Raw genomic sequence first — 18,995 nt, 5'->3', positions numbered from 1 at the left:
ACCTGTTCAGTGCCCAACCACCCTTTGCATGAAGAACCTTTTCCTGACAACCAACCTAAACGTCTCCTGATATAACTTTAGGCCATTTCCTCGAGTCCTGTCGCTGGTCACCACAGAGATCAGTGCCCGCCTCTCTTCTTCCCCTCACGAGGAAGTTGTAAACTGGGATGCTGTCTCCCCTCAGTCCCCTCTTCTCCCGGCTGAACAGACCAAATCACCCCAAAGGAGTCGCAGTGTCCCCCGGGCGGGCGACGACACCGCCTGCTGCGCTGCGGCCCCGGTGTGCGGGCTCTCGGCTGGCCTGATGCCCCGCGTTGCGGGGGTTTCCGTGGGCATCCCGCAGGCACTGACGGACGGAAGGGGAAAACCTCCTCGGGAAGAGGTGAAGAACTGCAGGCAGGGATGGAGGGAAGCACCTTGCGAGGGCGACCAGCAGCCGGCGGCGCTGTGAGTGCAAACGCGCACCGGGGGCTGGCTGCCTGCCTCTGGCAGCACCGGGAGCGGCACCGGGAGCGGGACCCCCGCCCCCGCGCACACCTGTGCCACCGCCGCCGGGCGGCTTCAGGGAAAGCCGCGCCACCGCCTCCGCCCGGGGACCGGGCAGCGGAAACTTTCTCCGTGCTCCCTCGTAAACACGGCCCGGCGCCCTCCCCCGGACACTATTTCGGAGCAGCGCCGTGTCCTCCGGCCCCGCACCGCCTCCCTGCCCGCAGGGAGGGCGGCCGCGCCCGCCCTTACCTGCAGGAAGGGGTCGGAAAGCGAGAGGCGGCCGAGCCGGGGTGACCGAGCGAGGCGGGAACATCCCGCTCCCTCCTCCACGCCGCTGCCGGCGGGGGAGCGGGGGCCGCCGGTGTCCGCGTTCCGGGCGGGGCGGGACCGGGCCGCCGGGCTATTAATAGCCGTGTCCGGGCGGGCGGAGGGCAGAGCCGCGGGACCATGCAGGGGAACGGGCAGCAAGCGGGGAAGGGCCATGAGGACCACCTGGACGGGGTAGGGGCGGCTGATGGCGGGCTGCAGACTGCGGCTGTGCCCATGCTGCCGGCCATGGAGGTGGCCGAGGAGCCGGAGAAACCTCCGGGCGGCAAGAGCAAGGATCCCAACACCTACAAAGTGCTCTCCCTGGTAAGAGCCGGGGCGCCGCGGGGCCGGGCGGGCGGAGCGGGGTCTCACCGCGCCGGCGGGAGCGGGGGAGCGGTGCAGCTGGCGCAGGTGTTTCGCCCGTCTCCAGGCTTCGGGAGATGGGAGACGAGCCCGTGGCGGGACCTCAGAAGCCTCTCGGCGGTTTTGGAAGAGGGTGACTGCCCTCGGGATGCCCGGGGCAGCAGTGCTACGGGACGGCTCCGCTTCGGGAGTCAGGACCGTGGTACTTGCGTATAGACAGCGACCTGCCTTGGAGAGGGATTCGTAACTCTTGATTTATTTTACTCTTTTGACGGTCCTCAGCGTTGAATCTTTCAAAATTCTTTTGTGGTGTCAATGGTTGTCTCGTCTTTCATCATGCGGTTTTAGCTGTATGCTGCAGGGGGGACACCAGGGAAGACAAAACCCGGTTAAAATAGGAAAATATGGCTGGAAAAGCTAAAAAGAGTTAAAGAGCTAAAAGGACAGAGGAAGTGTAAAAACTTGCCTTTCTCTGAATTCGGGCTACCGTGGGTTGAAAGTTTGTCTCCAAGTGCTGTTGCGAGGCGCTTTTGGCCCTTGTTCAGAAGCCCCAGCAGCCAAAGCCATTGTTAGCAGGTAGGTCACTTTCCAGTTTTAGCCATGCTGCTGTATTATAATTATCCTCCTCATAGAGATGTGAAAATAAGACCTTCCAAACTGCTTGGAGTAATCATTATGAGGCTAAACTCATTATCAAGGTGAAAGAATTATGGTGTTCTTGGAAGGAACCTTTAGTGGAACTGCAGTAGACGTCACTATGTATGTATGCATAAATAGTCCTCTATACATTGAAGCAGAAATGTCAAGGTACCTATCCAAATTTACTGATATCTTTCTAATCTGGCTACCTTTTCGAATGATTCATCCACCCATATCATTGTGACTACAGGTTGGTCATACTTTTTGACATAGCAGGAGGTAAATTATGTTTCTAAGTTTGTCAGAATGTTATAAGAAAAGAAATTCATGCAAAGGTCTATGGTAGCTTCCATGCAAAAGCTTTTTTTTGACAACGTTTTTGATGAAATGTCCCCATAAATAAAGGTTGTTGTTAGTAGCTCGTTTCATTACTTTGTTGTCTTCTGGGGAGATTAAGGTTGTGCCATAAAAGCCACTGCAGTTGGATGGTGAAAACAGCTCAGCTCTTTTCAGCCTTAGAACCTAGTATTGCTGTCCTGAGCTTTTTAGGCTCTAATGCACCAAAATTTTTAGAGATGCACAGCCACTTAGAGACTGGAGTGAGCACAAGTTAGTGTTTGCAGTTACTTATTCTTCTGAATTAAGTTCTTATTTTCTAAATGCCATTCATTGAGAACTGGTAAAAATTTCCTCCTGTGCTCATGAAAGTGTCAGAGTGAAATATGTCATCTATACAAAAATAATTTAAAAATTCTAAATATTTATGGCCATACACTATTTTTTTGGGGTGACTGCAAACACAGAGATGATATAAGATATTCAGTGAGAACTTGGAAAACTTTCTAAATACTGCGGGTGATACTGGATTGAGTAAAACAAGAATGTATTTAACCTAAACATGTCAGAAAGGGGCAAAATGGAGTTAGGAATGCTAGTTTGTTCTTTCTCAGAAACCAATGTATTTATGAAGCATTTACAATATCCAAATGTCCTAAAAAAGTGAGTAGACTTACCTGCTTGGTGTTTGTAGTTTTATAGTAATGTGAAACTGTTAAAGTGTCCAGATGTTAGGTAAATCTCATTTGCCTGCATTTATCCTGGCTGTATGTGCTATTGCCTCCTTTATTTATGTAGATAAAAAAAATCCCACAAATGACTGCTTTCACGTGAGCTTATGTTGAAATTTTCTAAAACCTCATTAATGCATTTCTGCTGATTAAGGAATACTTGAATCACTCTTCTTATTTTTCTGGAAAGCTGAGACTGGACTGCATTCTACTCTTCCTTCACAAGCACCTGCCACTTGCAGATGTCTGTGCAGTTTGTGAACCTTAAAATTCCCAGCTCTTGTCCATGAGCTGATCTTACCCTATGACAGGGCAGCTGCTGCTGCTGCAGAGGGAGGATTCCGCAAGTGGTGGATTTTACTAACCCATAGTGCTTCCCTAAGCACATAAAGCCACCTTTTTATTTACTGTCTTGCCAGTTTTCTAAGCTCAAACTTCTGTTCCTTTAAAGCCCAGTGAACTGTCTGTAGTGTCTCCAGGCTGTCATGTGAGCGAGCAGTATGCTGCTGCCCAAGAGCAGCATAACCTTTGCTTATGTTTGAGGTTTTCCCATTTGCCAGGAACTCAGGCATTGCATTTTGGTCTGATTCATTCATTCCATTAAAATAAAATTTTCCATGCCAGTCTAACAGCTGAAACATTGAGAGAAATAAAGTAATAATGTAAGAGAATGTTTCTTTTCAACAGCTTCAGACTTTTTGTCAGAACTGGAAAACTCATTTAAACTGATGCTTTTGTTAGAAAAATTCTAATGGAGTTTTGCAGCCTGAGGATTCCGAAGTAGAAAAAAAATACAAAAAAAATTCCAGGTAAGGTCCAGACTGAGACATTGGAAGTGTGTTAGTCTCATCTAAAGAGTAACTCAAGCATTTCAGATTGCATAAAGATAATAAATTGTGAAGTTTAAAAAAATGCTGTGGAATGCACTTAATGTTTTTATAGTCTGTAAGTTTTCCCCCCTTTTTTCATTAAGGCTGTCCAGTGTTTTTTATTTTTTTCAAGGCACATCCTAAAAACTAGCCAACTTCCAACATTGGGCAAGAGATTGAACTGAAAACCTCTTCAGGTCTCTTCTAGCCTTATCATATCATAGAATGGTTTGGGTCTGAAGAGATCCTTAAAGATCAGCCAGTTTCAACTCCTCTATCATGGGCAGGGACACCTACACTAGACCAGGTTGCTCAAAGCTCATCTATTCTGGCCTTGGACACTTGCAGGGATGGGGTATCCACAGAACTCTGGGCAATCTTTTCAAGTGTCTTGCCACCCTTACAATAAATAATTTCTTCTCAATTTCTAATATTAAAATACCTTCTTTCAGTTTAAGGCCATTTCCCCTTGTCTGATCGCTACATGCTCTGTAACAAGTCTCTCTCCTGCTCCTGCAGGTACTGGAAGATGTAAGGTTTTCCCAGGGCTTTCTCTTCTTCAGGTTGAATAGCCTCAACTCTCTCCACCTATCTTTACTGAAGAGGTGGTCTAGCTCTCTGTGTATCTTTGTGGTCCTCCTCTGGATTTGCTTCAAGAAGTCTTAAGAATTCCTTTTATGCTGAGGGCCCCAGAGCTGGATGTAGCACCCCAGGTGGAGTCTCACAAGGACAGAGTAGAGGGGCAGAATCCTCTCCCTTGACCTGCTGGTCACGCTTCTGCGAGTACAGCCCAGGATGCAGTTGGCCTTCTGGGCTGTGAGTGCACATTAACAGCTTGTGCCCAGCTTTTCATCTACCAGCACCCCCAAGTCCTTCCCTGCAGCGCTGTTCTTAGTGAGTCCTTCTCCCAGTCTGCACTCACCTCAGGGATTTCCCTTACCCAGGTGTAGCACCTTGTTTTTGTTGGACTTCATTAGGTTCTTGTGGTCCCACTTCTCAAGCTTCTCCAGGTCCCTCTGGGTGTCATCCCATTCTTCTGTCAACTGCATTGCTCAGTTTTGTGCCATCTGCAGACCAGCTGGGGGTGCTGGGTCACATTGGGCTTCTCATCCACTAACAGTCCCAAGTCTTTCTCCTCAGGGTTGCTTTCAAACCATTCTCTGCCCTGCCTGTGCTGGTACTGGGATTGTCATGAGGGATCACACACTTGGCCTTTGCACAGTCTCACCTCTCAAGCTTGCCCAGGCCCCTCTGGATGGCAATCCCTTCCCTCCAGTTGATGGCACCACACAGCTTGGTGTCATTGGCAAACTTGCTGAGGGTGCCTTGATCCTGCTGCCCATGTCACTGACAAAATGTCCAGCAGTGCTGGTCCCTATGCTGACCCAGAGGAAGGCCACTCCTCACTGGTTTCCACTGGCACATCCAACCCCTAAGCATAGCTCATGAGTGTGACCATCCAGCGGTTCCAGGTCCCTCTGTCAAATCCATGTCTCTCCAGTGTAAAGACCAGGATTTCATGCAGAGCATGCCAAATGCTTTGCACAGGTCCAGGTAGATGATTTCGGTTTCTATTCCCTCTTCCACCACTGCTGTAATCCCATTTTAGAAGGCCACCAAATTTGTCAGACACAGTTGGCCCTTAGTGAAGCCACAATAGCTATCGCCTTCTTATTTTCCATGTGCCTTAGTGTAGTTTTCAGGACCATCTGCTCCATTATTCTATAAATCTGGTTTCAGTCATCCATTGGTTGCTATGTTAAGCTTTTATGAATCATAAACCCCTATTTATCATAAATAAATGAGACAATCTCTGCCCAAGGGAGAATTTCTGTTGCCAGTTCATATTTGCCATTGCTGCAGTCAGCAAAGAGTCTAAGTGTTGAAAAAAGATCTATTGGATGTAAAGATATTCTGTATGAGTCCTGAAAGGTATTCACCACTTCATTTGAAAATAGCTCATAGCTGCTGGCTTTAGGCTCAGGCGGGGAAAGATGGGTGTGCTATGTCAGGATTTTGGAGATGACGGTAGGTTTGTCTGGTTTTGTTATTTGGTTCTTTTTTTTCCTCCCCATAGATGAAGATGTGGGAACAACCTTCTTTTACTATTATTGGGAAGATTGTATTCCTGTTTGGTTGTTTTCATGCTGATGGTTTTCCTCTTAAAGATGTTTGTAGGTACCCAAACATTTGTATAGATTAGTACTTTAAAACAAAATTATTAATGCGTATCCATATTATTTTTTCCATAAAAAAGGCAGAATATGTATTTAATTACCCAAACCTTGTAATTTGGACTGTGGTTATTGACTTCAGCTTACTTCAGTGTGGGTATTTTTATGGGTATCAGTCAGTTCTCAAGCACTGGATTGAAGGATGCTGTTGTCTGAATCTGAGAGGCCCGGGTGCCATGTTCAGTCTTTAATCTATTTTTGGCCCTCAGCAAACCATTCAATTTCATCCTTTTTTTGTATTATTTTGCTTTATGTGGCTTGTAACTTTTTCTTTATTTTTCAGTAGGGAAAGGTGGTTCTTGCTGAAATTACTTGCTTCCATGGCAGTGCTGGACTGAGTTTAGATGGGACTTCTGAGATCCAAGAAACACCACACAGCTCGACAGTAATATTAGAGTAACTGTTGGGTGATTTCAATTTTTTTGGCATTAAACATCCCTTGGTAAAATATGAAGTAAAGAATGACGATAACAAGATTGCCATATTTTTAATAGACTTTGAAGCACTTTCATTTTAGAAATATTAAAAGAGTTCTTGGCTGATCTCCAATATCTTAATAATTTGTAGGAAAGCCTCTTCCAATGTTGGGAAACAAGGATGCTTTACAGCTGTCTTCTGCCAATGTTAGAGCTCTCCAGCTTCCATTGTGACTTGGTTTAAAGTCTGAACACATGGTGTTTGACAAAACTTTTTTTTTAATTGAGTTGATATTCATATTGCTTAAATGCATTAATTAGAATAAAATTGTAACTATACATACAAAAAATAAAGACATTGTTATCCAATTTAAGCCATTAAAAGAAAGTTTGGGGTTTGAATTTAAAAATCATTATAGCTGAATGTTTCTCTTCAGTCTACTCACTTTTTAGGGAAGACTTTGCAAATAATTCTCATTATACTCAGGGAAATGTAACCCCAAAATTTCTTTTTTGCCCTTCAAGTGGCAATTTTCATGCTGGGTATTGAAGACAAAAGTCATAATTTTGTTCTATACAATAAAAAAAAAATAGAAATTTTAGCTCTGAAGAGTTTTGAGGGTTAATTTGTATTCTTGCTTTATTTACACTTCATAGAGTGAGTTGGCATAACCTATCCTAAAAGGCAGAAGCTATGTAAAGTAAAAAAATATTGTCCAAAGAAACACTTGCAGGAATTAAGGAATTAGAAAAAAAGAACTCAAATCAAACAACAGTGAACACAGATAAACAAAACCCAACACCAACTGCAAAACCAAAGCAATAACAGAGAAAAACAGCTCCTCAAATTCCACTTTTATAAAAATCTTCACAAAGGGAGAGTAGAGACCATCTTTGTTAAAAACTGTAATCAGAACTCAGTTTAAATTTTATTGCCCTACTGGGTTGGACTTGGATGCACAATCAAAGGGGTGATTGAAAATTTGCCAAGCAAACTTCAGCTCGCTTTCAGCTGGGTAGTTTAGGTATGGCTTTTAACATCAATAAAACAGCATAGAGTTTAGGCTATCAAATAGTCTCTTCTGTAGCTGAATTGGAGGATTTAAGCCATGCAGGAGGTTTCAGTCACCCCTTGGAGTGCAGTGTGTGTGGATGCTTCTGGCTGCCTGGACTCCAGCTGGAGTGCAAATCTTGGGAGAGGCTGAAGGACACCCAGCCGTGTGACTGATGCATCTGTCAATGCTTCTGGTTGGCTGGATGCCTGAAAACAGGCACATTGGCCTAGGAATAGGAGTGTAGAATTAGGGAATGGAGAATGGGAGTGTAGATTAGGCCACGCTGTGCTTGGCTCAGCCCTTTGGTCCATTCAGGCAAAACAAGTGAATTGGGTTTTGATTGGTGTTGTGTGCTCATACTTACTGCTCCAGCATTCAGAGTTCTGATGCAATCTGTGACTTAGGGTTTCCATTACATTTCTTTAATTTTGCAGTAAAGTTTGCAGTAAATCTTTGCCTACCTGTCAGGCACCAGGTGAAGGCAGGTCATGCTGGAAGAGAAGGTAAAACTGTATCCAGTCGTGGCAACAAGCCAGTGCCCTTATTGGAAAGGGACAGTCTTGCTGTGTGTGAGCCAAGTGAGCACAGTGGATTTGGGGACATCAACCAGGTTCAGCCAATAGTCTAAATTGCCAGGTGAGTTTGTAATGGTAAGAGAGGTCCAAGGTAAGGGAAGGCAGGCCTGTGAGTTTGGGTGAACAGAATAAATGGCCAGGATAGACTTGACTGCAGTGTGGCTGTACCAAATTCCAGACAGGCCACAGAGGTAAGGCTGGCTAAAACAAGGAGTGACTCTTCTGAGGCTTTCTCTAGCTTTTTATTGGAGAGCTATCTTCAAGACTGGTTGAGGTCTCCCAGATAGTGCAGATAACTGAACCAGTACCAGAGAACTGGCCCCGAGCACAGCCAGCCAAATTCCTGGCAGAAGGGAGGCAGCTTTTGTTCTGAACACCTTCATTTAGTTCTGCAAAACTCTTGGATACTAAAATAATAAAGAACACAGTTTAAGTGGATAGGCTTTCTGTAGTAATAATTTTGTCTTGAATTCAGAACAACTTAGGTACTGCCCTATAACTTGGATTTCAGTCAAGGCCAAAGATACAAAAACTGTGCAGGGCTTCCTTCCAACTCCTGCTCTTCAAAAATTTTCCTTTGCATTTTTTTACTGGTCTCACTGGAATTACACAGAGTGAATTGTTCTGATTTGACTTGCAGTGGAAGCTATGTTATTGTTCCTTCCGGCTGAAAGGAGGAGCAGAGTAAATAAAGGCTTTAAAAACATGAAAGGTATGAGGAGTTTCTCACCTTGGAGCTGAAAATAGAAATGAATATATTGGCGAGTATCACTGTGACCATACCCTATGATAGAATTTGTCAGTGTGCTGCATCGCAACACTGTCCCATTTCAATGAAACAGTAGCAGATGTGATTTTAAGAAAAGCTTTTTTATAATGTTGAATATTGGAATGATATTTTTACATTGTTTTGATATACTTCTTGACCTCTTTTGAAAAAAACACTTTCTGTACTGAAAAGCAAAAAGTACATTTCTGCATAGATGTTGCACAAGTTACCTGTATAAAAAGTTACCTGTAAGTGGGTTTATAAGGTAGCAGTGGCTTTAATGGTAAATGGGGTGTGATGGAGGACAAAGAAAAGTAGCATAAGTAAGGATTTTTTGCAAATGAAATAATGTTTAATTGTTTAACACAGTAGGTTAGCTAAGGAGAAAAGGAAGTAATAAGAAAAAATGTAGAATTTACATTTCTGAAGAAAGTCAGTGAGCATAATCTTGTCACAGTTCTGCTGTGTAATGGCATATAGGCATATCAACCTATATAAATGCTTTCTAATGTGGTGTAGTCTGTGGATACAAGTTTGTGTTAAACACTGGTTGCTTTTGTTCCTAGGATAACAAAAAGTGTTGTTATAGCTTCTTCAAGAAGACCAATAATCCAGCCTGGCCATGTATATTTCATTTCACTTCACTGTTTAACGCTGGTAAATGGGCCAGTTCTAGAACCTTCTTCTGGCTCAAATATGTTTCCATGTTGTGAGGTATCAAAATTTGATAGTCTACCTTTTGTTTTTTGAGGGGCTATATTCAAAAGGTGCTGAGGTAAATAATGCCCTCTTTATCATCCCTTGTCTTTGTTTTGGGAAAATGGTCAAAGGATTCAGGGCTGAAGATGTGTCTTTGATCGATATCAGTGTACTCAGTAAAGACTTATAATGAATAGCTGAAATTGTTTGAGTTGATCTTAAAGGTCTTTTCCAGCCTAAATGATTGTATGAAACCTGATTTGTCCTGCATTCTTCTTATACTGCTTGTGGTTCTGCAATTATTTGACACTCCTAATAATCTTGGTGTTTTGCAGGATTTCTTCACTTATTCTTTAAGGTCATTTTGTCTTCCTGTGGAAGTTAATATTGCTGTCATGGTGGCAGTTGTAACAGTATCTGACAAAGAAAAATGGATGTGAATATAGGTTTACTTGGTATATTTTGTGGTATAATCAGTACCCTGTAGAAGCCGCCCCCTCTGTACTCTGTTCTTGTCACAACTCTCATGACAGTAATCTAAACAGGAAAAGCTTTGGCTTCATTCTTGAAAAGGGACATCTGGAACAGAAGGGCATGAAGATGGCTCAAGGCCATATTTTGAGATCCAATTTTGCTTTTATTTATGAGTCAAGTGCCAGTTGTTTGCAAAACAAATTTTAGTTGGCATAATTACTAACAGTTTCTTTCCTTTCTATGCAGTTGTGCATTCATATGTGGTTGCCACTAAAGCGGATGACATGCAGTGGGCTTTGTTCTGTGTTCTTAGTCTACTATGTTGAATAAAAGAATTGTGCTTGAAAGTACAATGTTTACTTTTTTTCTCATAACATGAGTTTTCTTTCCTTAGGTTTTTACAAAAATCTACTTGCTGATTAAATAGTAGAGTCAGCTGCTACCTGCTTTTTGTCAATTGAAGTTTTATTTCCCCTTCTTCTTGGCTAGCATATTGTTGCACTTTAATTTTTCTCTAAATTCTCCCATGATCTTAAGTGCAGTGATAAGGTAACAGCTGGGGTAAAGCTTTGATAACAACAGCTCAAGTGCTAATGACTTCCTGGAGAGTATGTACCTTCACAGTTGGGCAAGCAACAAATAAGAAAAATATTTTAGATTCCAGCTGACTAGCTGACAGATGCTAACTCTTCTGTCTTTTGGTATCTTTTTGTTAAAAGCAGATGCTTGAATAGTTTTGGAAGGTATTAGAGATCTATAGTATGATGATAGTCTTCTGCTGATAATTCTCTACTGAGTGAAGTGTTATCACTCTTAGGTGAGCTGTGTGAAGGCTTTTATAATACCTTACAGTGGCTCAATCTACATTAAAAACACTCTTGTCCTTTGAATGGCCTTTGGTTGCAATAGCACATAATAACAGTCCTGAGAACATTCAATACAAAGAATGAGAGTAGACGTCCTATGTGCCTCTTTGAGGAAGAAAAACAATAATGCCTATGCATTTTCATGGTAAATAGTTCTAGCTCTCAAAACGTTTTGGGTGTTATCTCCAGCATTTTGATCCACTGACTTCAGAATTATTTAGTCGCCTCCAGTGTTGTACAACAGCCAGGACCTGGGAGCCTCAGCGATTCTCCTCCTGCTGGCCTCTATGAGTGGAATGTAGATCAACAGAATCAAGTCTTTGTAGACCATAAAAATATTTACAAATGTGGAAATAAGAGATGACTGGTGCAAGAAGGAGGTGGTGCACTTGGTTCAGTGCTGATTTACTTTTTTTTTTTAGGTGATTTACTAAAGTGTTACTTAAGTAGCTGCGCTGGTGTGACTGAAGTATCTACCTCCTTTCAGTTTATTAAAATTTATTAAGTAACCCCTGCTTTTGAATAAAACGGAGCTGTTGGCAAGGGGTTTATGCTGGTTTAAAAATAATTTTTACAAGCATGAGTAAGTGTTCTGCTGCCCCTGGCAAGTGTAGATAAGTGTAGTTTTTTTTTCCTTTATAGAGTATGCTGTCTGCATTTTTAACTGTCAGAAGGTGACACTGTTCTTGCTTGAAATTCATTATTTGTTACTGTGTTCTTTACATTTTTGCAGGTGAAATTCTTTCTCGAAGATATTTTAGTGTTAAGGTTCAGGTCAGTAATCATCTATTCTAGGTGCACAAAACAGTGAAAACACAGCATGCCTTTCGCAGATCCCAGTGGTTTTGGAAAATTCCATGGGTTTTCTTAATACTGGCATTACAGACCCTGTCTAGACATCCTCCCTTCATGGATACGTATGACACAACTGTGAGAACCAATCATGTAGATTAGGATGGAAAAACATTATTTTGCATGGTTTCCTTGATAATTGCATAGTTGTTAATGGATGTATCTTAAACCTTGGAGTGACAAGTTTTGTTGGCCATAGAATACCAGGGATGAAGGAAGGGAGACAGAAAGCAACTGGGTACATGGCAGGCAAGGAGTGAGGAAGATCAACACAGAAATAAATGTAATTCAGCATGATAATTCCTTAAAAGAAGTATCAGTACGTTCTTTGCCAAAGAAAATATAGAATACAGAATACAGAATGAGGAGGGGAATGTGGGAGGTGGACAGAGCTAGAGAAGAATGAAGAGAAAGGGACAGTAGTATTAACTGTGTACAGGAGGACTAAAATGTGATAGGAAAGGTGGCAGTAGCTAAGGCCAGTGAGAGATTTCTTTGTGTGTCAGTAAGACCTGTACAGCTGAGGAGTCTCTTTGGGATCAGGTGTTTGCAGCCTGCATGCTTTGCTGACTCCAGCCCTTCCAGCAGCTCCCCAAAATTACTGCTGAAAAATTCTCTTCAGCTGCAGCTCTAGAGATGAGTGAGGGAAATTATTCTCTTCTCTTCTCTAACCATGCCATCATATTTCCATTTACCCAGCTCAAAATGAAAGGCTTTTGAAATAAAAGGCTTTTGAAATGTTCTCGGGATTGCAGTGTTCCAGACTTTCAACCACCTATTCCCAACCATTATAATTGTTTACAAAGCAAAGCTTTTATTGCTTCCTCCCATGTAAAGGAAGCAGTGATGGGACAAAGATTCATCCCTAGATGACAATGTTTTTGTGATTCCAAAACAAACTTTCTAAAAATTATTTTTAAACCAAAAAAGGACATTTTCTTCTCTGCAGTTGTTACTGTGTTGTTTTAAAAACCTTTGCTCAGATGCGACATTAGAACTGAATCTGACAGTTTGTGCTAGTAGCCTCATAAGATACAGATCATAAAACTTTAATTTTCTACTTTTGTGTATTACAAGGCCAAGTTCTTTAATTTTACTTGTTTTCCTATGAAATATTGGATTCCCATATTCTTTCTTAATGGCACCTTGTTCTCAATTCTTGCATTCTCTTTTGAGTGGAAGAATATGGCTGAGAGAGAACAGGTAAGATTTCTTCCTATGGTTTAAAAAGGCAGATTAAACCTTCAAGGCAGGTGTTATGTTGACAGTGTGGTAGTAGCTAGAGCTTTGAATTTGGTGCTTGTTGCAGGTTGCTAAACAAGGTCCTTGTTAGTAAACAAGCATGCATGCAGCTACTTGTCTTTGTATGGATTAAAAAAATATACAATCTTTATGTAGCAGGCTGCAGCATCTCCAACCTGACCTACCTGTATGTAAAGCAGGTCAGGTAAAATTAGTAACCTACTTGCTGTGGTGAGGTTTTCTTATAGAATCACAGAATGGTTTGGGTTGGAAGGGGCCTTAAACATCATCTAGTTCCAACCTCCCTGCCATGGACAGGGACACCTTCTACTAGGTTCCTCAAAGCCCTGTCCAACTTGGCCTGGAACACTTCCAAGGTGTCCACAACTTCTCTGGACAGCAGAGATATGTTGCAATATAGAAAGAAGCAAAGTAAACTGGTTCATCTTTAGGGTGCAGCAGTGAGATGCAGTGAGTATCTGGATCTTTAAAAATAATTTGAATATTCTTCATCATCTACAGAGTTGATAATCTTAGCGCCTTTCCACTGACAATAGGTCAACTACTGGTGTAACACCTCTTACTGTGCCTAGTCAGGACTGCTGCTGCTGGCCAGTATTAGCTGCTCATTATTGTTCCAGCAGAACATTTTGCCATTTGTGTGGATAATATCCATGTGACTGAAGTCATTCAGGCTCAAAATAAAGCTTCAATTCAAAGCCTTAAACAGTAAGCTGCAATTGCATGAGGTTCCACTGGGTTAGATTTGGCTGTCCTAGAACACTGTCAGATGTTTAATGGGTAAAATTACTGTTTTTGTAAAAAATCTTTATTAAGTGTTAAAGAAAGAAAGAGAAAATCAGAAAGGAGGGGGAAGCTTTAGTGTTTTGCAGTAAAATATTTTTAAGACAAAAATTTAACCTAATGGGACTAAGGTTAAGAAAACAAAGGATTTAATGTAGTGAGTCGAGATTTTCAAGATCTTAATATATAATTGCATTTAGTATTGCATTTTATAGTATTTTGTACCCAAAAGAGTACTCATGTGCCTCAGTGAATATAATCCTTTTGTTTTTGCTTCTTGGAATTATGTTCATAGAAGCATAAAACTGACAACCTGGAATATAAGACAGGTTGTGATGTTTGTGATAAAACTGTTATTTTATTACATTTGGTGCCAAAATCACAGAAATTATTTGGGAGAATTTTAGCAAAGTTCTATAAGCTTTACATTGAGAAGTTATTATAATGCTGTCACTTTTGGGTGGGTTTTATGTAGATTTTATTTTTGCATTAGTGATTAAACTCCTGCATTACCTACACTGAAACTCCATCAGGGAATATTAATAGTCCATTCAGTGGTCCTGCAATGTGTTTTCTGTACAGGGATGCCTTAGGTGGCCAAAATCCCATAGGTCGTAGGTCTAGGTACCTATTTGAAGATATGGGAACAAAGCTGTTACAAATAGAGTAGCTGTGGGTTTTGCTTGTTTTAAAGCATGTTTGTGTTCACATCTCAGAGGACATTCTACTTCTTGATCTTAGTAGTAGGGCCTGGTGGGAGCAGAGAAGCGATAAATCTTCGCCCTGAAATAAAATGTTCTCAACTTGGCTTTTAAAAGATAAATTAATCCATTTGTAATTTAATAATAGTAACAATAACAGAATAATAATGTTAAAAGGACAATAACAGGTCTTGCCTTCTCCACTGATTTTGCTGTGCTTTGACATCTTGCATTTGAAGTGTCACCTATCTCCCTGCCCACCTGCTCTTATCTAGGTGATATTTTATATGAGGGATTTGAAAGGTCCAGAACAAGGTCCATCTTACATTGAAGATAATGTTGTTGATACTGATGTAACAGAAATTGTTGATGCTGCACCTGTTAGTATTCTGATTTCAAAACAAAAAACAAAAAAACCAACCAAAAACAACAAAAAAAAAGAAAAGCACAAAGCTCTGTACTTGTGTTCATTCGTGATAGCTAGGTTGAATGGAGACTTGTATATTTCTGTAAGTTTTTTCAGATGCAGGTAAATAGATGATGCTATATTTTTTTCCTTTTCAGTCTTTTATTATTTTGCTTCTTTCCCTGTCAATTCAAAGACTGTAATTTAACTGAAAAAATGCTTATTTCTTTGCTACGTGTGATGTTGAATAAGATTCCAGTGACTTCCCTGATTCAGAATTCGAAGCCACAGCTTCATCAGATCCAGTCTATTGCTCAATTTTAAAATAAATGGTACTTTGAAATATTTTTATATTGATTAGTTTGGTTTTTGATAATTTTTAGTTCAGAAATTCAGAGTAATAGCTGAATTCCAATACTACACATTCCAGAAATTGCTTTCTTACTGTCTTTATTAACTGCTTAGTGAACAAAATTGCATAGTAAACTGTAGAGTTGTTAAAAGCAACACAAATAGTTTTTAATTACTGAAGTGTTCATGGTATTTAAAAAGAATAAACTTGAGAAATAATTAGGTGCATTTTAAAATGGAAGGAATTTTTGCCACATCACATTATGATTCAGGCATCCTACTCAAGGCTGACTCAGCAGATTTTACTGATGGGAAAGGAGAAAAAAATGGACAGAATTGTGTAGCCAGGTATGTGAAGTTATTGAAGTATTGCTTCAATGTGATTTTTCTGCAGAAAACAGTGACTGGAAAGGTGGTATGAACACTCTTTCCCTACCGAGATCTCCCCAAATTCTTACGTATAAGAAAGCCTGCATTATTGCAGCATGTTCTGTTTCAGGACTTCTGGCAAAGTACTTTATTACATTCTGCACTTAAATAGAATAGCTGTTGTAACTGCATTCTTGACTTCTCTTTAATTACTGTCTAAGCACTGATAGTACACTTACTTTTTCAAAGAGTTTATGGAATAAAACCAATACTTAATGAGGTTAAAAGAAATCTGTTTCTGCATTTGAGTAGGCATTAAATCCTGCTGTGACCTGCTAGACCAGGGTAATACAGTGCTTGTTCCATAACTTCAGTACATCCAAAATCCATAATGAAAACAGCTGTAGTTTCTGGTCAGTGCAAGACACTGTGGTCAGCCTTAATATGACATCCCACAGTTGCTTACCATTGTGTGGACCCAGATCTAGTATGAACTGGATACTAGGAAGTGGGAAAGGGTTTTCCTGCCTAAGAAAATTATAGGTATCACTTGAGGGCTATGCCTTCTGTTTGTCATCTATGGTTAATGGCAAAACTTCACCCTCTTAGAACAACATACAAGGAAGGAGTGGAGTAAAAAAGTTTTCTATAAAATGTGTAAGAAATAGAAATATATCATCATGAAAGAATGATATAAAGAAATCAAGGAAGACATGATGATATATGTCTATGCTAAAGGACTTGAGAAGAAATTATATACATAGGCCCAGTTGTGACGAGCATGTTCACACACTGCTAATTAATTGCAAACAACATGACTACTTGTGGAAGTGAAAACTGCCAGTGAAAACAGTGAAATCGGCCTCTAAATCAGCATATTTATGAATTTCAGTACAATTGTATAGCATTACAGAGAAAATGAGCACTTTCAAAACCATTCAGTGGTAATTTAATATTATTTCTTTTCCTTCCTGTCCCACAGGTACTCTGTGTCTGTGTGTTAACGACAATCCTAGGATGTATATTTGGCCTGAAGCCTAGCTGTTCAAAAGATGGTAAACACTATGTCTTTTATTTAGTAATGTTACTCAACAATTCCTTTTTTTTTTTTTTGGTGAATTAATTTTCATATTATCAAAATGCTACCCCCTTCTTGCTGCAGGAGGAGGATTGCATGCATTGCTTGAAGCAGCATCAGTAAGAGTGGAATAAAAATACCAGAAAATAAACCTCAGGTGTAATCAATAATTGTGTGTACTCACTTGAGAGGTAAAGTGATCCTGGTACTCAGTGTCTGATCTGGCAACTTCCATGTATCCCAGCTGTCACTGTGGTGAATGGCTGGCTTTTTTCAGTTCACCATTAAAAAAAACCAAAATGAAACAACAAAACACAACAACTTCTATTTCATGTTGTCCTGGAACATTTGTTTTTCATCTTTTCCAGTCAATTATGGAGGTAAAAAAAAGGTTATTTTTTTTACTGGTTAGAATTGTAGCCTGAAAACATTCCTGGTGGAATTCCTCTGTCTGTTTTCTGTTCTGAAAAATATGTGGTTTTTTTCAATAGTGAAGTTTCTTCAGGTAGAAGGTTACGAAAGATTTTTTTTTTAAAGAAGTTAGGCTTCACTTTGGGAACAACTATGAAGAATAATTTCAAAGCTGAACATAAAATGATTTTCAACAGAAGTTCAGTTTATACAATTTCTGTTACAATATATATAGTTTTTTTCTCATTTTATTGCAGCTCTGCAATATTGGTTCATTAGTATCTCATTTTCCTAATATCACACACCTCAAGATTCTTCAGAAGATGAGCCAAATGACGGATTTCCCTCACTCCCTTCTGGTGATTGCTCAGGATTAGACAGTGTGACTAAATCCTTTATTTTTGTTAATCCTTCACATCACTAATTTCTAGTTGGGTGGTGGTGGGGTTTTTTAGGGTTTTTTGTTTGTTTGTTTGTTTTTATTGTTTTGTTGTTGCTGTTTGGTTGGGTTTTGGGGTTTTTTGTTTGGATTTGTTTTTAAAATTTTTTTTATGATTATCCCCTGCTCTCAGCAACACCAATCTAGTGGAAGAATGCTATGTCTTTTTTTGATATTGAAATTGAACAAAAAATAAACTTGTGAGCAGTATACTCATGTTTGTATCTCTTGTGTCTGCTTTGGAACAACCATCCTTACATCTTGAGATCTTACATACTCTGAGGGCCTGTACTCACATCTTCCTGTGACACAGGGGCGAGGACAGTCACAACTAGCTTTTATTTCATTGGTTTCTGCCAATACTGAAACATGATGTTCCTGCTAAAAGAAAACAGAACCTTTTGTTCAATGTGATGAAAAATTATTTTTGTTCAGTAAGAGGAAATTAGCATTTGGTTGGATCAAGTGTTTCCTTTGGCTGCCACTGTTTTTGCAGCCATCCTGTACGTTGGAATCACCAACTGTGTCATTTCACATGCTGGCTGTGTTAGTTTCTTTTGCATGTTGACTGATTTGGGCTCAGCCACTGATATCTAACACTATCCAATATTACAGTGAAAACCTGCAAAGGTCGCTGCTTTGAAAGGACCTTTGGAAGCTGCCGTTGCGATAAAGATTGTGTCAAGCTTGGAAACTGCTGCTTAGATTACCAGGAAACGTGTATACAACCAGGTAAGGATGGAAGAAACTGAGGGAGCAATCTCTCCTGCTCTTTGACAGGGGACAGCTCAGCGTACGTGAGTGCTGCTCTGGTCAGGGCTTAGTTCAGATGGGCTGTGAATGCAAAATGGAGCTACTGAGCAGCAGAGTGTTTCTGATGCCACTCATCTTCCCCATTTTATTCTGGGCTGCATTCCTGGATGGAGTTGCAGTGATGATGGTGGTACTGGGGACTCCTGTGGAAACATCAGGGCTCTGGTACAGCTGCTGTTTCACACAAGCAAAGGTTGTATTTCACCCAGCTGGACTACTTAGGAGCTGACAAAGCCAGTAGGCTGGCTTTCCCATAGCTCTCCTGTGAGAAGAGGCTGCCACAGACTGTGCTGCTGCCCTCCCCCTTGGAAGGAGGAGGAACAATGGCAACTCGAGGTCTTAGCCAGCTTTTTGTTTGCTGGTGGTGAGACAACAGTAACCCGCATTGTCCCTGGCATCAGGGATAACTCCTACGTTCTTGGGCAAGCCTGGAATAGAAGTGCATTCTGCATATTGCATTTGTCTGTCATCGCCTGAGTGAAAAAGGGGAAGGACAGAGCAGCTCTGTGAAAGCTGCCATCTCTCCCTACCCAGCTGCTCAGGCCCACAGCCTTGCTACTCCCCTGCCTGAATGTGAAGCAAGGGTCATGAGCATGAATCAAGGCAGGATGACAAAACAGATTGCACTGGTGAAGGATTGCGAAATGAGAAGCAGCTGCCATGATTTGCCAGAAGGCAAAGGTCAAAGAGACAAACGTGTGAAAA

The 18,995-nt window shown here is 41.0% G+C and overlaps 1 protein-coding gene across 1 annotated transcript in view; it reads left to right on the top strand.

Annotated features, from left to right (window-relative positions):
- The first annotated feature begins 936 nt into the window (after positions 1–936).
- The window catches only part of ENPP1 (ectonucleotide pyrophosphatase/phosphodiesterase 1), a 53,683-nt gene continuing 35,624 nt past the window's right edge, over positions 937–18,995 (top strand). Inside the window, exons 1-3 of the mRNA XM_066547003.1 lie at positions 937–1,122; positions 16,532–16,604; positions 18,093–18,209. Of these exons, the coding sequence (XP_066403100.1) occupies positions 937–1,122; positions 16,532–16,604; positions 18,093–18,209 (376 nt within the window). The remainder of the gene's footprint in view (positions 1,123–16,531; positions 16,605–18,092; positions 18,210–18,995) is intronic.

The sequence above is a fragment of the Molothrus aeneus genome, chromosome 3 (assembly GCF_037042795.1).
Source record: "Molothrus aeneus isolate 106 chromosome 3, BPBGC_Maene_1.0, whole genome shotgun sequence".
Taxonomy (NCBI): Eukaryota; Metazoa; Chordata; class Aves; order Passeriformes; family Icteridae; genus Molothrus; species Molothrus aeneus.
This window is presented reverse-complemented; position numbering and strand designations above follow the sequence as displayed.